The sequence below is a fragment of the Pongo pygmaeus genome, chromosome 7 (assembly GCF_028885625.2).
Source record: "Pongo pygmaeus isolate AG05252 chromosome 7, NHGRI_mPonPyg2-v2.0_pri, whole genome shotgun sequence".
NCBI lineage: Eukaryota > Metazoa > Chordata > Mammalia > Primates > Hominidae > Pongo > Pongo pygmaeus.
Window position 1 is genome coordinate 125,228,096 of NC_072380.2, and position 16,040 is coordinate 125,244,135.

The 16,040-nt window shown below is 36.6% G+C and overlaps 1 protein-coding gene across 1 annotated transcript in view; it reads right to left on the bottom strand.

Annotated features, from left to right (window-relative positions):
* The window catches only part of CSMD3 (CUB and Sushi multiple domains 3), a 1,221,229-nt gene that overhangs the window by 337,747 nt on the left and 867,442 nt on the right, over positions 1 to 16,040 (bottom strand). The window contains exons 25-27 of the mRNA XM_054498903.2: positions 13,662 to 13,853; positions 9,518 to 9,644; positions 7,586 to 7,788 (exon numbers count right to left, since the gene is read on the bottom strand). Of these exons, the coding sequence (XP_054354878.2) occupies positions 7,586 to 7,788; positions 9,518 to 9,644; positions 13,662 to 13,853 (522 nt within the window). The remainder of the gene's footprint in view (positions 1 to 7,585; positions 7,789 to 9,517; positions 9,645 to 13,661; positions 13,854 to 16,040) is intronic.

Below are 16,040 nucleotides of genomic sequence, written 5' to 3' on the forward strand. Positions count from 1 at the left end.
CCACTTAAAAAAAATAAACAGTAGAGAGTAGAATATACAAATATGAAGAATATTTCATTGGTAAATATTTTCTAATTTGGAGCCATTTATATTCACCTATTGTATAATTATTTTCTTATTTTATTCCCTTTTCTTCTTCTTCATTATTATACTTTAAGTTTTAGGGTACATGTGCACAATGTGCAGGTTAGTTACATATGTATACATGTGCCATGCTGGTGTGCTGCACCCATTAACTCGTCATTTAGCATTAGGTATATCTCCTAATGCTATCCCTCCCCGCTGCCCGCACCCCACAACAGTCCCCAGAGTGTGATGTTCCCCTTCCTGTGTCCATGTGTTCTCATTGTTCAATTCCCACCTATGAGTGAGAATATGTGGTGTTTGGTTTTTTGTTCTTGCGATAGTTTACTGAAAATGATGATTTCCAGTTGCATCCATGTCCCTGAAAAAGGACATGAACTCATCATTTTTTATGGCTGCATAGTATTCCATGGTGTATATGTGCCCCATTTTCTTAATCCAGTCTATCATTGTTGGATATTTGGGTTGGTTCCAAGTCTTTGCTATTGTGAATAATGCCGCAATAAACATACGTGTGCATGTGTCTTTATAGCAGCATGATTTATAGTCCTTTGGGTATATACCCCAGTAATGGGATGGCTGGGTCAAATGGTATTTCTAGTTCTAGATCCCTGAGGAATCGCCACACTGACTTCCACAAGGGTTGAACTAGTTTACAGTCCCACCAACAGTGTAAAAGTGTTCCTATTTCTCCACATCCTCTCCACCACCTGTTGTTTCCTGACTTTTTAATGATTGCCATTCTAACTGGTGTGAGATGGTATCTCATCGTGGTTTTGATTTGCATTTCTCTGATGGCCAGTGATGGTGAGCATTTTTTCATGTGTTTTTTGGCTGCATAAATGTCTCCTTTCAAGAAGTGTCTGTTCATGCCCTTCGCCCACTTTTTCATGGGGTTGTTTTTTTCTTGTAAATTTGTTTGAGTTCATTGTAGATTCTGGATATTAGCCCTTTGTCAGATGAGTAGATCGCAAAAATTTTCTCCCATTTTGTAGGTTGCCTGTTCACTCTGATGGTAGTTTCTTTTGCTGTGCAGAAGCTCTTTAGTTTAATTAGATCCCAATTGTCAATTTTGGCTTTTGTTGCCATTGCTTTTGGTGTTTTAGACATGAAGTCCTTGCCCATGCCTATCTCCTGAATGGTAATGCCTAGGTTTTCTTCTAGGGTTTTTATGGTTTTAGGTCTAACGTTTAAGTCTTTAATCCATCTTGAATGAATTTTTGTATACGGTGTAAGGAAAGGATCCAGTTTCAGCTTTCTACATATGGCTAGCCAGTTTTCCCAGCACCATTTATTAAATAGGGAATCCTTTCCCCATTGCTTGTTTTTCTCAGGTTTGTCAAAGATCAGATAGTTGTAGATATGTGGCATTATTTCTCAGGGCTCTGTTCTGTTCCATTGATATATATCTCTGTTTTGGTACCAGTACCATGCTGTTTTGGTTACTGTAGCCTTGTAGTATAGTTTGAAGTCAGGTAGCGTGATGCCTCCAGCTTTGTTCTTTTGGCTTAGGATTGACTTGGCGATGCGGGCTCTTTTTTGGTTCCATATGAACTTTGAAGTAGTTTTTTCCAATTCTGTGAAGAAAGTCATTGGTAGCTTGATGGGGATGGCATTGAATCTGTAAATTACCTTGGGCAGTATGGCCATTTTCATGATATTGATTATTCCTACCCATGAGCATGGAATGTTCTTCCATTTCTTTGTATCCTCTCTTATTTCACTGAGCAGTGGTTTGTAGTTCTCCTTGAAGACGTCCTTCACGTCCCTTGTAAGTTGGATTCCTAGGTATTTTATTCTCTTTGAAGCAATTGTGAATGGGAGTTCACTCATGATTTGGCTCTCTGTTTGTCTGTTATTGGTGTATAAGAATGCTTGTGATTTTTGTACATTGATTTTGTATCCTGAGACTTTGCTGAAGTTGGTTATCAGCTTAAGGAGATTTTGGGCTGAGACAATGGGGTTTTCTAGATATACAATCATGTCATCTGCAAACAGGGACAATTTGACTTCCTCTTTTCCTAATTGAATACCCTTGATTTCCTTCTCCTGCCTAATTGCCCTGGCCAGAACATCCAACACTATGTTGAATAGGAGTGGTGAGAGAGGGCCTCCCTGTCTTGTGCCAGTTTTCAAAGGGAATGCTTCCAGTTTTTGCCCATTCAGTATGATATTGGCTGTGGGTTTGTCATAGATAGCTCTTATTATTTTGAGATATGTCCCATCAATACCTAATTTATTGAGAGTTTTTAGCATGAAGGTTGTTGAATTTTGTCAAAGGCCTTTTCTGCATCTATTGAGATAATCATGTGGTTTTTGTCTTTGGTTCTGTTTATATACTGGATTACATTTATTGATTTGCGTACATTGAACCAGCCTTGCATCCCTGGGATGAAGCCCACTTGATCATGGTGGATAAGCTTTTTGATGTGCTGCTGGATTCTGTTTGCCAGTATTTTATTGAGGATTTTTGCATCAATGTTCATCAAGGATATTGGTCTAAAATTCTCTTTTTTTGTTGTGTCTCTGCCCGGCTTTGGTATCAGGACGATGCTGGCCTCATAAAATGAGTTAGGGAGGATTCCCTTTTCTCTATTGACTGGAATAGTTTCAGAAGGAATGGTACCAGTTCCTCCTTGTACCTCTGGTAGAATTCGGCTGTGAATCCATCTGGTTCTGGACTCTTTTTGGTTGGTAAGCTACTTATTGCCACAATTTCAGACCCTGTTATTGGTCTATTCAGAGATTCAACTTCTTCCTGGTTTAGTCTTGGGAGGGTGTATGTGCTGTGGAATTTATCCATTTCTTCTAGATTTTCTAGTTTATTTGCGTAGAGGTGTTTGTAGTATTCTCTGATGGTAGTTTGTATTTCATGGGATTGGTGGTGATATCCCCTTTATCATTTTTTATTGCATCTATTTGATTCTTCTCTCTTTTCTTCTTTATTAGTCTTGCTAGCAGTCTATCAATTTTGTTGATCCTTTCAAAAAACCAGCTCCTGGATTCATTAATTTTTTGAAGGGTTTTTTGTGTCTCTATTTCCTTCAGTTCTGCTCTGATTTTAGTTATTTCTTGCCTTCTGCTAGCTTTTGAATGTGTTTGCTCTTGCTTTTCTAGTTCTTTTAATTGTGATGTTAGGGTGGCGATTTTCGATCTTTCCTGCTTTCTCTTGTGGGCATTTAGTGCCATAAATTTCCCTCTACACACTGCTTTGAATGTGTCCCAGAGATTCTGGTATGTTGTGTCTTTGTTCTCATTGGTTTCAAAGAACATCTTTATTTCTGCCTTCATTTCATTATGTACCCAGTAGTCATTCAGGAGCAGGTTGTTCAGTTTCCATGTAGTTGAGTGGTTTTGAATGAGTTTCTTAATCCTGAGTTCTAGTTTGATTGCACTGTGGTCTGAGAGAGAGTTTGTTATAATTTCTGTTCTTTTAAATTTGCTGAGGAGAGCTTTACTTCCAACTGTGTGGTCAATCTTGGAATAGGTGTGGTGTGGTGCTGAAAAAAATGTATATTCTGTTGATTTGGGGTGGAGAGTTCTGTAGATGTCTATTAAGTCTGCGTGGTGCAGAGCTGAGTTCAATTCCTGGGTATCCTTGTTAACTTTCTGTCTCGTTGGTCTGTCTAATGTTGACAGTGGTGTGTTAAAGTCTCCCATTATTATTGTGTGGGAGTCTAAGTCTCTTTGTAGGTCACTCAGGACTTGCTTTATGAATCTGGGTGCTCCTGTATTGGGTGCATATATATTTAGGATAGTTAGCTCTTCTTGTTGAATTGATCCCTTTACCATTATGTAATGGCCTTCTTTGTCTCTTTTGATCTTTGTTGGTTTAAAGTCTGTTTTATCAGAGACTAGGATTGCAACCCCTGCCTTTTTTTGTTTTCCATTTGCTTGGTAGATCTTCCTCTATCCTTTTATTTTGAGCCTATGTGTGTCTCTGCACATGAGATGGGTTTCCTGAATACAGCACACTGATGGGTCTTGACTCTTTATCCAATTTGCCAGTCTGTGTCTTTTTATTGGAGCATTTAGCCCATTTACATTTAAAGTTAATATTGTTATGTGTGAATTTGATCCTGTCATTATGATGTTAGCTGGTTATTTTGCTCATTAGTTGATGCAGTTTCTTCCTAGCCTTGATGGTCTTTACAATTTGGCATGATTTTGCAGCGGCTGGTACCGGTTGTTCCTTTCCATGTTTAGTGCTTCCTTCAGGAGCTCTTTTAGGGCAGGCCTGGTGGTGACAAAATCTCTCAGCATTTGCTTGTCTGTAAAGTATTTTATTTCTCCTTCACTTATGAAGCTTAGTTTGGCTGGATATGAAATTCTGGGTTGAAAATTCTTTTCTTTAAGAATGTTGAATATTGGCCCCCACTCTCTTCTGGCTTGTAGAGTTTCTGCCGAGAGATCCGCTGTTAGTCTGATGGGCTTCCCTTTGTGGGTAACCCGAGCTTTCTCTCTGGCTGCCCTTAACATTTTTTCCTTCATTTCAACTTTGGTGAATCTGACAATTATGTGTCTTGGAGTTGCTCTTCTCTAGGAGTATCTTTGTGGCGTTCTCTGTATTTCCTGAATCTGAATGTTGGCCTGCCTTGCTAGATTGGGGAAGTTCTCCTGGATAATATCTTGCAGAGTGTTTTCCAACTTGGTTCCATTCTCCCCGTCACTTTCAGGTACACCAATCAGATGTAGATTTGGTCTTTTCACATAGTCCCATATTTCTTTGAGGCTTTGTTCATTTCTTTTTATTCTTTTTTCTCTAAACTTCCCTTCTTGCTTCATTTCATCTTCCATCACTGATACCCTTTCTTCCAGTTGATCGCATCGGTTCCTGAGGCTTCTGCATTCTTCACGTAGTTCTCAAGCCTTGGCTTTCAGCTCTGTCAGCTCCTTTAAGCACTTCTCTGTATTAGTTATTCTACTTATACATTCGTCTAAAGTTTTTTCAAAGTTTTCAACTTCTTTGCCTTTGGTTTGAATTTCCTCCTGTAGCTCGGAGTAGTTTGATCATCTGAAGCCTTCTTCTCTCAACTCGTCAAAGTCATTCTCCGTCCAGCTTTGTTCCGTTGCTGGTGAGGAGCTGCATTCCTTTGGAGGAGGAGAGGCACTCTGCTTTTTAGAGTTTCCAGTTTTTCTGCTCTGTTTTTTCCCCATCTTTGTGGTTTTATCTACTTTTGGTCTTTGATGATGGTGATGTACAGATGGGTTTTTGGTGTGGATGTCCTTTCTGTTTGTTAGTTTTCCTTCTAACAGACAGGACCCTCAGCTGCAGGTCTGTTGGAGTTTGCTAGAGGTCCACTCCAGACCCTGTTTACCTGGGTATCTGCAGTGGTGGCTGCAGAATAGTGGATTTTCGTGAACTATGAATGCTGCTCTCTGATCGCTCCTCTGGAAGTTTTGTCTCGGAGGAGTACCCGGCCATGTGAGGTGTCAGTCTGCCCCTACTGGGGGGTGCCTCCCAGTTAGGCTGCTTGGGGGTCAGGGGTCAGGGACCCACTTTGAGGAGGCAGTCTGCCCGTTCTCAGATCTCCAGCTGCGTACTGGGAGAACCACTGCTCTCTTCAAAGCTGTCAGACAGGGACATTTAAGTCTGCAGAGGTTACTGCTGTCTTTTTGTTTGTCTGTGCCCTGCCCCCAGAAGTGGAGCCTACAGAGGCAGGCAGGCCTCCTTGAGCTGTGGTGGGCTCCACCCAGTTCGAGCTTCCTGGCTGCTTTGTTTACCTAAGCAAGCCTGGGCAATGGCGGGCGCCCCTCCCCCAGCCTCGCTGCCGCCTTGCAGTTTGATCTCAGACTGCTGTGCTAGCAATCAGCGAGACTCCATGGGTGTAGGACCCTCCGAGCCAGGTGCAGGATATAATCTCCTGGTGTGCCGTTTTTTAAGCCTGTCTGAAAAGCGCAGTATTAGGGTGGAAGTGACCCGATTTTCCAGGTGCCGTCTGACACCCCTTTCTTTGACTAGGAAAGGGAACTCCCTGATCCCTTGCACTTCCCGAGTGAGGCAATGCCTCACCCTGCTTCGGCTCGTGCATGGTGTGCTGCACCCACTGCCCTGCACCCACTGTCTGGCACTCCCTAGTGAGATGAACCCGGTACCTCAGATGGAAATGCAGAAGTCACTCGTCTTCTGCGTCACTCACGCTGGGAGCTGTAGACCACAGCTGTTCCTATTTGGCCATCTTCGCTGCCTCCCTTTATTCCCTTTTCTCAAAATATATATTTAAAGTGCAAATTTAGAGATATTGACTTTTCAGTTTATACCTCTCTTTCACATAAGCTTGGGTCATATAGTACAAAACAATTCGTTTGTGTTAGTAGGGCAAATAATTGTGTTCCATAAACAAAAAGTCAGCCAAGACAATTGTTTAACTGTATAATTGTTTACCTAAAACAGTATATTTTGTTGGCACTGATTTCAAAAGTCCTTCCTTCATACTTTTTAAAATTATTTGTATTATTTATTTTCAAGACATTTGAATGTTACATTTATTTATGTAAAAATAATGGTTCATTAGGTACCAGTTGTCTACTCAATACCAAATACTGTGCACACATGATTCTGTTAGATTTAATAACTTATTTATGAGATGAGCATTGTTATTCCTATGTCAATTAGAAAACCCAGTATCGGGTCACTAGGTAAGGTGCCCAAAATTAGCAGTTAGTAAAGAGCCAGAATTTGAATTCTGACACATTTGAAGAGAACTGGTTTTCACTCATAGTTGATCATAGAAACATTGATACATTTCTGTTAATAGGACTTTTTAAGACTATACAGATAGAAAATCTATTAGATACTTTTCTCAAAGAGATAATGTGCTTTAACAAGTTAAAATAGCATTTAAAATTTTTAAGTTTTTATTCATTTTATCCACCAACTAAATTAAAATTTCTTTTACAGAACAACATATATTTAGCCACTTAGCAGTGCCATGAGAAGAAAAAAATTAACAAGACAAGAACAGTGGTAATTACTTACAAGGAATGCTATTTCATTGTCATATTATTGTTATAGAAAATCTTTAATTTAAAAGCCGTCTGAAATACTTTGTCAAAGATGTCTGTGAATACATAATTAAGATATTTAAATAATTTTTTAAAAAAGTAAAAATGTAGGGTTGTATTTTTTGTAATAGCAAGTAGTCATTTCCTTCCTCATCTGCAAAACTTCATATTTTAAAACTTCCACTTTTAAACTACTTCCAGATTATAAACTTTTGTGATGTAATTTTTTTTAGCTGAGTAATTTAACACCACTTTTACTTTAAGAATAAATGATTTTACAGGTGGAGAGAAGTCTCAACAATTAATATTCAAAGTTAATTGTATTGCCTTTTTCCCATGTATATTTTACCTTTGCTGCAGAAATATAGGAAGACTAGAAACACGAATATTTAAAATCATTAAAATTTTAAAATTAAAATTTTGAACGGTAAAGTTAACGTGACTATTTACATCACCTTCCTATTTTGCATTGAAGAAATTTTTTGAAAAAACTTACTTGAAAACTGAATTGCAAATCCAGATTTGCTAATATAAAAATCCGTGTCAAACTGGATGGTTACTATATTGAGGGTGCTATGAATTCCTTCAGGAATAAGAGATCCACTAATTTCCTTTAAAAGCATCTCATTTTCTGGTGGACCATCCCAAACTCGGAGTATATCATGTGATGCTTCCGTATCAAAAGCAAGAAACTGCAAGCTGTGGAAGAACCATATTTCTCTGATTATTTTAAACAAGGATTCAATTTTAAATAAAAAATAGAACAAATGTGCACTGTGCCTTTTACTAGATATTTCTTTTTTACTATGTGTTAAAAATGAATTACATAAACAGCATGTATTCTTAATATATTTTTCTTGAGACGTATAATTTGTTTCTTTAGAATATTATTAAATACACTATTACATCACCTTTGCAAATTGTAGAAGCTTCAGGTGCACATTCTTTCCCGTGTTCATGGATTTAACTGGGGCAACAGCAGGGGACATTTATAGATAATCTTCTACGTGCTAGGCACTGTGCAAAATGTGTTACATATATTTTATTTGTTTAATTGTTATAATGACCCAATGAAATAGGAATAATTTTTATCTCAATTTTACAAATATGGCAAATGGAGTTTAGATAAATGAAATAATTGCCCAAAGAGTGGCATGGTCAAAAACTGAACTCAAGTTTTCTGACTCTACAGTACACGCTTTTGCCACGTTTCATGTTAAATCTATTCTGTTTTATGTTTAACCTAGACAAAATTAGAATCGGGTGCTTTTTGTGCTTGGTGCAAAATTTAGAAATCTAATTATATCGACATGCTCAACTCTACGTACAATACATTTATGTTTGATACATGAATCGTTACAGCTTTAAATTTGAGTTGCAATTTAATATCAAATAATGTTTAATTTTTAGAAATTACAGAAATCTGGTGAATTTATTACTTTCAAGTTTAATAATTCTAATATTTATATAAAACAATGCATGACTTAGACTAAAGAAAAATAAACTGGGGATGATATAGTGTAGCCTATTTTGAGTTTGCACATTGCCTTGCAAAAGTAATGTACCAACTCATACTGCATCCATCAATGCATAGTAGTATACCACCTAGAAGCCTGTCTGATATTCCATTGTATATAAATGGAATTTATATTACTACTTTATATAAGTAGTCATTCTTAAGTTTTAAAGTTATTGTTTGTTATTGAAAACACACCAAGTAGCTCATATGTCAAGGATGATTCTAGCCAAAGCCATATAGTAAGGCTGGGACTGAGAGCCTGTGACAGCTTTGAAAGTCAGACTGGTGTTGATTTGAGCTAATGACTCTGTACTTATCTAAGGGGTAGTAACAATGTGAAGAACTCTGCGGAAAAGGGAAATCTAACATGATTACGTGGGCAGAGAGCAAGTGTTTCACAAATGTGTTTAGGGACAAGGACAACAGGAAATGGTATTCAGTTCCCTTCTATTCGTATTTCTCCTAATTGTTAATGAGGATGCACTAGGGTAATAATCTGCAAAACTCTGTATATCAGTCAATGGGCCAGGTGTAGTGGCTCACACCTGTAATCCCAGCACTTTGGGAGGCAGGAGAATTGCTTGAGCCCAACATTTTGAGACCAGCCTGGTCAACATAGTGAGACCTAGTTTCTACAAAATATTTAAAAATTAGCCTAGCCTGGTAGCACATGCCTGTATTCCCACCTACTGGGGAGGCTGAGGTGGGAAGATCATTTGAGCCCAGGAGGAGGAGGTTGCAGTGAGCCGAGATCGTGCCCTGCCTTCCGGTCTGGATGACAGAGCAAGACTCTGCCTCAAGAAAAACAAAAACAAAAAAAAAAAGAAATAAATGGATATTAATTTTATATAGGGGTTGGTTAGGTACTTCAGATTCCCTAGTAATGTTGAGAAAATGAAATTCATTTACCTGACAATATTTCCAGGATCTACCTCAATCATCCACGTGCAACGCAGGTTATTGTCATATGGAAAAGGATAGCCAGGAGATAAGATTCTTCCTGATGATTCTCCTTTAAAACGACCTCCACATTCAGCTGATAAAAAATAATAAAAATTTAAGCCACAATTTAATGCCAATCTTTTCAAAACAATCTACAAATGTCTCATGAGTAGACAAAAGAATACTGATTTCCTTGTTTCTTTAAAGTATACATTTGTATAAACTTTTAAAGTATCAATTGAAGCAAGAATATATAATACAATCAAATAATACAGTCTCATGTTAGAGCACAAAAAAGACAATAAAACCGAAACCTACTTAAAGACTTAAAACAAGACACACTCAAAACCTCTGAGTTAGGATTCCAAACATTTTAAGATGTGTTGTTAAATAACGATAATTTTAAAAGGGAAACAGATGGCAAGTTGCTCACTGCTAACAAATTGCAGGCTGAATAATTCATCATCTTGCTACCCCACCTTTGAGAAAAACTAATCTTTACTGCAGTCCGTCAGGCCTTCTAAATTTCATTGTCCTTTTATTTTCCCTTTAAATCATTTTAAACCCTTTCCCTTGTACTCTCCCAAAAGTCAAAATGGCATTTTTTATTAGATTCCTTACTTCAGTAAAATCTAGTTAGGTTTTGATTTAATGTGGTCTCTAATTTTTATAAAAATTATCAAACTAAGAATGTAAGTATTGTCATGCAATATAATTAAAATTTTATATTTTAGGGGATTCCTTCTCCATTTTAATACTATTTAATACTGTTGTGATAACTGGAGTGATTTTACATCAGTGAACAACCTAGAAAGAGTCTCTGTACTGGAAAAGAGAGAAACTAAGTATTTTAGTTAGCATATTGCTCTACATCTTTAAACCCTATAAACAAGGAAAACACTGTCTTTTGTGATAGTTCTTGTTATCAGGCACTTGTGCATGAGTACCCTCCCCTTATGGCTTTCCCAGCTCTGTTTGTCAGAATTTTTAAGACAAGTGACTCCATTTTGATTCTGACAACTTTCCTATTATCTTAGATTAAATAACTGAATTAAACTTTTTATTTTTGATTATTATTATTATTAGACCAAAGAAGGTCAAAGCAGGATAGTTTTAGCATTTGGAAGAGACCTGATAACACTAGAATCTAATGGCTCAAATTTGTAGGCTGCATATATGTTAACTTGTTTCAAAAATTTTAGATACTATATTGCACCAAACTGTGATGGATAGTTTTATGTGTCAACTTGGCTGGGCTATTAGTGCCAGTTATTTAATTAACTATTTTATAGGTATGGATAACATCTACACTCCGTTGACTTGTAGGCCTCATCCAATAAATTCGAAGACCTTAAGAGCACAACTAAGTTTCCTGGTGGGAAAAAAAAGGAATTCTTTCTCTAAATTTCAGCCACTCCTGCCTCAGTTTCTAAGCTATTAACATGCCCTATGGACTTTGGACTTATCAGCCCCCACCACTGCATGATTCAGTTCCTTAAATTAAATAAAGCTCTATAGATAGATAGATGGATAGGGAAGACACAGAGAGAGAGAAAAAAGAGAAGAGAGAGACAGAGAGAAAGAGAGATATCCTATTGGTGCTGTTTCTCTGGAGAACCCTGACTGCTATACCCATGGAGGGCTAAGGGAATATTACCTTTTATTGAAACATTAATTTAATCTAATTTACAATAACACACTCGGGAGATTTTTAAATTAAAAAGATATTAGTATTTAAGATGTTATCACATTTATGGTTTTTCATTTTTTTCCTAACAAGAATTCTGTTGGACAATCTGTAAACATAATCGTATTAATTCATTTTTCATCATTTATGATTTATCACTATTTGGGGAATACATTTAATTTGAGAACAGAGTTGATACTTATTCTTCTTGATGAATTTATAGTCAATTGGAGAATTTTGCACTATATTGCATCTTGAACTTAAACATAGCTGTTTCTCCCCATATTTCTTTGTTATAAAATATTACCTGGCATTTTTGACCTCAAATGAGCCCATGTCATATGCCGTAGTACTGGAGTTCATATTCTGTATAAAACTCATGTTTGCAGAATAAAATGAAATATAGTGTTTAAAGAAGAGATACAGGTTAAATCCTTCCAGCTATGGTGCCTCAAAAACTAATTTTTGTTTCATCAACGAATAAGATTCAGAAACATAATTACCTACAAATAATCAAAATAATTAAGAAAAGTTTCCTTATTTGACTGAGGCTAAAACATAGCTGTAGTAGATATTTAAGGTTAATGAGCACAGGATATTATAATCATAGGCCAAGTGTTAAAGCTATTAATCATTGCGAGTAGAGAACACCATCTAAAATAGAATTTCATCTTGTTATCATCAAATTATTCAGTATCACTCACCATGTGTCCAACTGTTTATAGCTGCTAAATTTATTTGATCATCCATCATTAGAATTTTAATAAAAAAGATTACCCTACCCGTGAAATCTTGTGCAATATCAAGTCAACATGTTTTGATTTTGAGTACTTATAAACATAAAATGCATTGATTTGCTGCAAACATAATTAAAACCTTCTGATCTCAGACTAAATATCCTTCCATTTGTATAAAACCTTTCCAAAAAGTAGAGAATATCTTCAGCTTGTTTCAACACACATAAAAATATATATGCTTTTAACGTATTTGTTTGTGGTTTTAATTTTAAAAACAGCATGGCAAGTCAATATTTATACATTTGTGGTATTGTGCTATTAAACTCTTAAAGCTTTTCTGAACATATTTCATAACCACATCAGAGAGAATTAATCAGTGGTACATTTTTCTCATAACCAATGCCAATGGGCTGATTATTGATCATATTCCAGCTTTTGGCAATTTAATTTGATTATTATTTTAGGTATCACCCTCACAATCTCTCCAAAATTCAGATGCCGTCTGAAAAGTAAGAACTGTGATTGCATTTTAGTTAGATAAAAACATGTTTGCTTTCTGCATGAATCAATGTTTTAATAAACCAACAGAGGTCTCATAGCATCAAAACCACTACGCAATTAGTTGCAAGGCCTATAATAACTAGAATTTCATATTTTCTATTTGTATTCTAGCAAGTTTTATGGCAATTCCTATGCTGACCACATAAAAAAATGACAGAAATATTCTACTTTTGTCAAAAGGCTCAGGTCTTAAAAGGTAAGTCAAATTGCACATTAAATATGTGCAGTTTTTTGTATATCAATTATACCTCAATACACCTTCTAAAAATAAAAGGTTTGAGTCAATTTTATCCATATAGGCCTGACACAGAATGGATTTCTGCCTCTATAAATGCCATCAAAAAAAGAAAGGCTGAACAATCACTGCATATATGTTCCCTGCTGGAGAGTTAGTGTTTTGCTACAAAGTTGTTTTCCTTTGTTGTCCTAGTATTCCAATCTGACACCTACTTGGTCTTTGGAGCAGAAACTAAAAAAAAAAAAAGAGAGATCTCTATCCGCACCTGTCAATATTTGTCTATCTACCTTCCCACCCCCACCTACCCATCTATGCATTAACTAATCTACAAGATGGTAGGAATAAAATGGTACCCCAGCTATGCAAAGAAGACAGAAAATGATCATTCTCTAGCTTCACGAAGGCAATATATCTTATGTCACTCTCACATTTCTTTTCCTATTGAAATTGAGTGTTATGCTGTAACATGCATGAGAAAAGAGAATAGGTTACTGTTTTCTCTAATCCACCTTGATTCCACAATAGGTAATAATTTTGTAAATTAAAAAAATCTGGCCAATGCAATTCAATAAATGTGTACAATTAAAAGTCTTAACATTTTAGTAATGAGTTCCATTTTATGTAGAGGTAGCAGAAATAAAATGACTTCAAAGAGACCATGTTGTCCCCCACAAACTATAAGATTATGGGGTGAATAATGAATAAAGTTATGAAAAGGACCTTCTCATTTTCCATTAATTTTCTTTTGAGAAATTCAAGCTATGAGTTCATTAATTTCTTGATATAAAGTGTTAGTTCTATGAGGACAGAAAGAATTTCTTAAAAATGCAAAGAATTTGATAAAGTTTTCACAGAAATATTCAGTGAAAATCTATGACAGTATCCTACCAATACAGGAAGGCAGAGGATAGTCCCATGCCCTTCTCTCTCCTGTCATGCACTTGAGAAGGCTACTTCCATGGAGAGTGTAGCCTGGATTGCATCCATAAATGATGGTGCTACCAGCAAAGTGGCCTTGGTCACTGATCTTGTATCCAAATTGTGGAATGCCAGGATCTTCACAGTGTGAGAGTTCAAAACCTGGGAGAAAAATATAAATTGATTAAAGGCAAAATTTAGTAGGAGGATTTAAATCTATACAAATCATTCCTTTCCTTTTTTATTTTTGATGATTACTTATTCCTAGTCATATTACCCTTACCATAATTAATTTTCATATCATACAACAACCATACAGACCTTTTTTTTATTTAAAATTAAAATGTGTTATGTTTTTGAAGTTTATCAATGATACCCCATGGTCTATATAATTACCATGGCTTGTGGTATTAAGCTTCCTGTCTGCTTCAAGTGATTTAGAATTAATAGTAGATTCTGAGTGATACCGTGATATAACAAGAAGTATATATTTGTTCTTTGTCCCTGATTCCTGGCACAGAGCTCCTAAGTCTTGGAATTTCTTGAGTGATAAGGGTGAGAGTACAGTTTTTGTTATTTATAATAAGCCATCCATACCTAAGTTTCTATAATGAAGTTCTTCCTGAAGGATGGGGGCTGATCGCCAGAGAAACCAACCAATGATTAGAAGGTTGGGTTGGAACTTTCAGTGCCGTCCCCATGGCTGGGTCATATACATACATCTCCATGGAGGGGAGAAGGACTGAAGGCTGAGTCAATTACTGAGGAGCAATGATTTAAGCAATTATGCCTATGTAATCAAATCTCCATAATAATCTTAGACAGAGGGGTTCTGAGAGTTTTCAGATTCATGAACACCTCCACGTGCTAGAAGGGTGATATACCCCAAATCCCCACTCCACGGAGACAGAAGATCCTGCACTTGGGACCTTTCTGGACCTCAGCTATGTACCTCTTCCTTTGGTAGCTCTTCGTTTGTATCCTTTATAATAAACCAATAAAGGTAAGTAAATGTTTCCCTGAGTTTTGTGAGCATTCTAGCAAATTATCAAACTCAAGGAGGAAGTTATGGGAAACCCCAATTTATAGCTCGTCAGTCAGAAATACTAGAGGCCTAGATTTTCAATTGGCATCTGAAGTGTGGGCATTCTTGTGGGATTGAGCCCCTAAACTGTGGGGTCTATATTAATTGCAAGTAGTGTTAGAATTGAATTGAATTACAAGACATCAAGTTGGTTTCAAGTGTTGGCACGCAGAACAATATACCCCAAAGTATGGCACTTTGGCATGCTGAGTGGTTTGAATGAAAAGCGATTAGAAGGCCTCAGAAGCAAGGTCTCTCTGACCTTCTGCTGCCCTTCTGTCCCTTGCTCCTTTCTCTCTCCCAAAGCTAGTCACACAAGCCAGAATTATTCTTCCCCAAGGTGCATCATAAAAACTAGAAAACCTCTCCCCCAAAGCGAGCCACAGAACCTAGAAAGGTCATTTTCTTCCTTCTCCCTTGAAAATCCTCATTCTATAGGGGTCCTGCCCCATACCCTGGAAAGGAAAGCTCCATAAAGAGGTCAAGAAGAATTTGAACAAACAGGCTTGCTGGGTTTCCCCTTCTCAATCTATTACTTATAGATTATATCTTTTATGTCCAATTACATTTCTATGTAGCTGCCCATTCATCACTGAACCGCAGCATAAAAACAGACAGTTTTTACTGGTTCTTTGGGTCTTTATTTCTGAAGGCTCCCATGTCATATAAAACCATGATTCAATAAATCTATTATGCTTTTCTCTTTTCTCTTGTTAACTTATCTTTTGTTATAGGAATATCAGCATGACACGTATGAGGGTGACAAAAGGTATCGCATCTTTCTATCCCTACACCTGAGAGTTGGATAATTGATTAGTGTGAGGAAGAAACATACATATATGGTGTCAGAAGGGTTGTGAGCAGAGAATTGGGTTTTGCATTACTGATCAACATAATTATTAAGATCATATCATCAAAATTTTAAAATTAAGACAAAATATGTGAAATAATAACTAGCCAAGTGACAAATATGTCAATTGCAAATATAACTAGACTGCTTTAGTTGTATACTCTTAGAAGAAAGTGAATACTCTCATATTTAAACTATACTTTATCAAGGTAATATACTAATCAGCTTGATGAACTCTAAATTTTTATATTCTACTTTCCTCCAGAAAAAGCACAGTTCTTAGAAATTCTCACAGGAAAAAAAATAGAGGCTTCCCACATGTTGTCATTCTGAGATGTAGAGATAATATTTTTGTGTTTCTACAGGGTTCGGGCTTTCTGAATCAATTTGCTAAAAACTGAGATCCTGGGCTAAG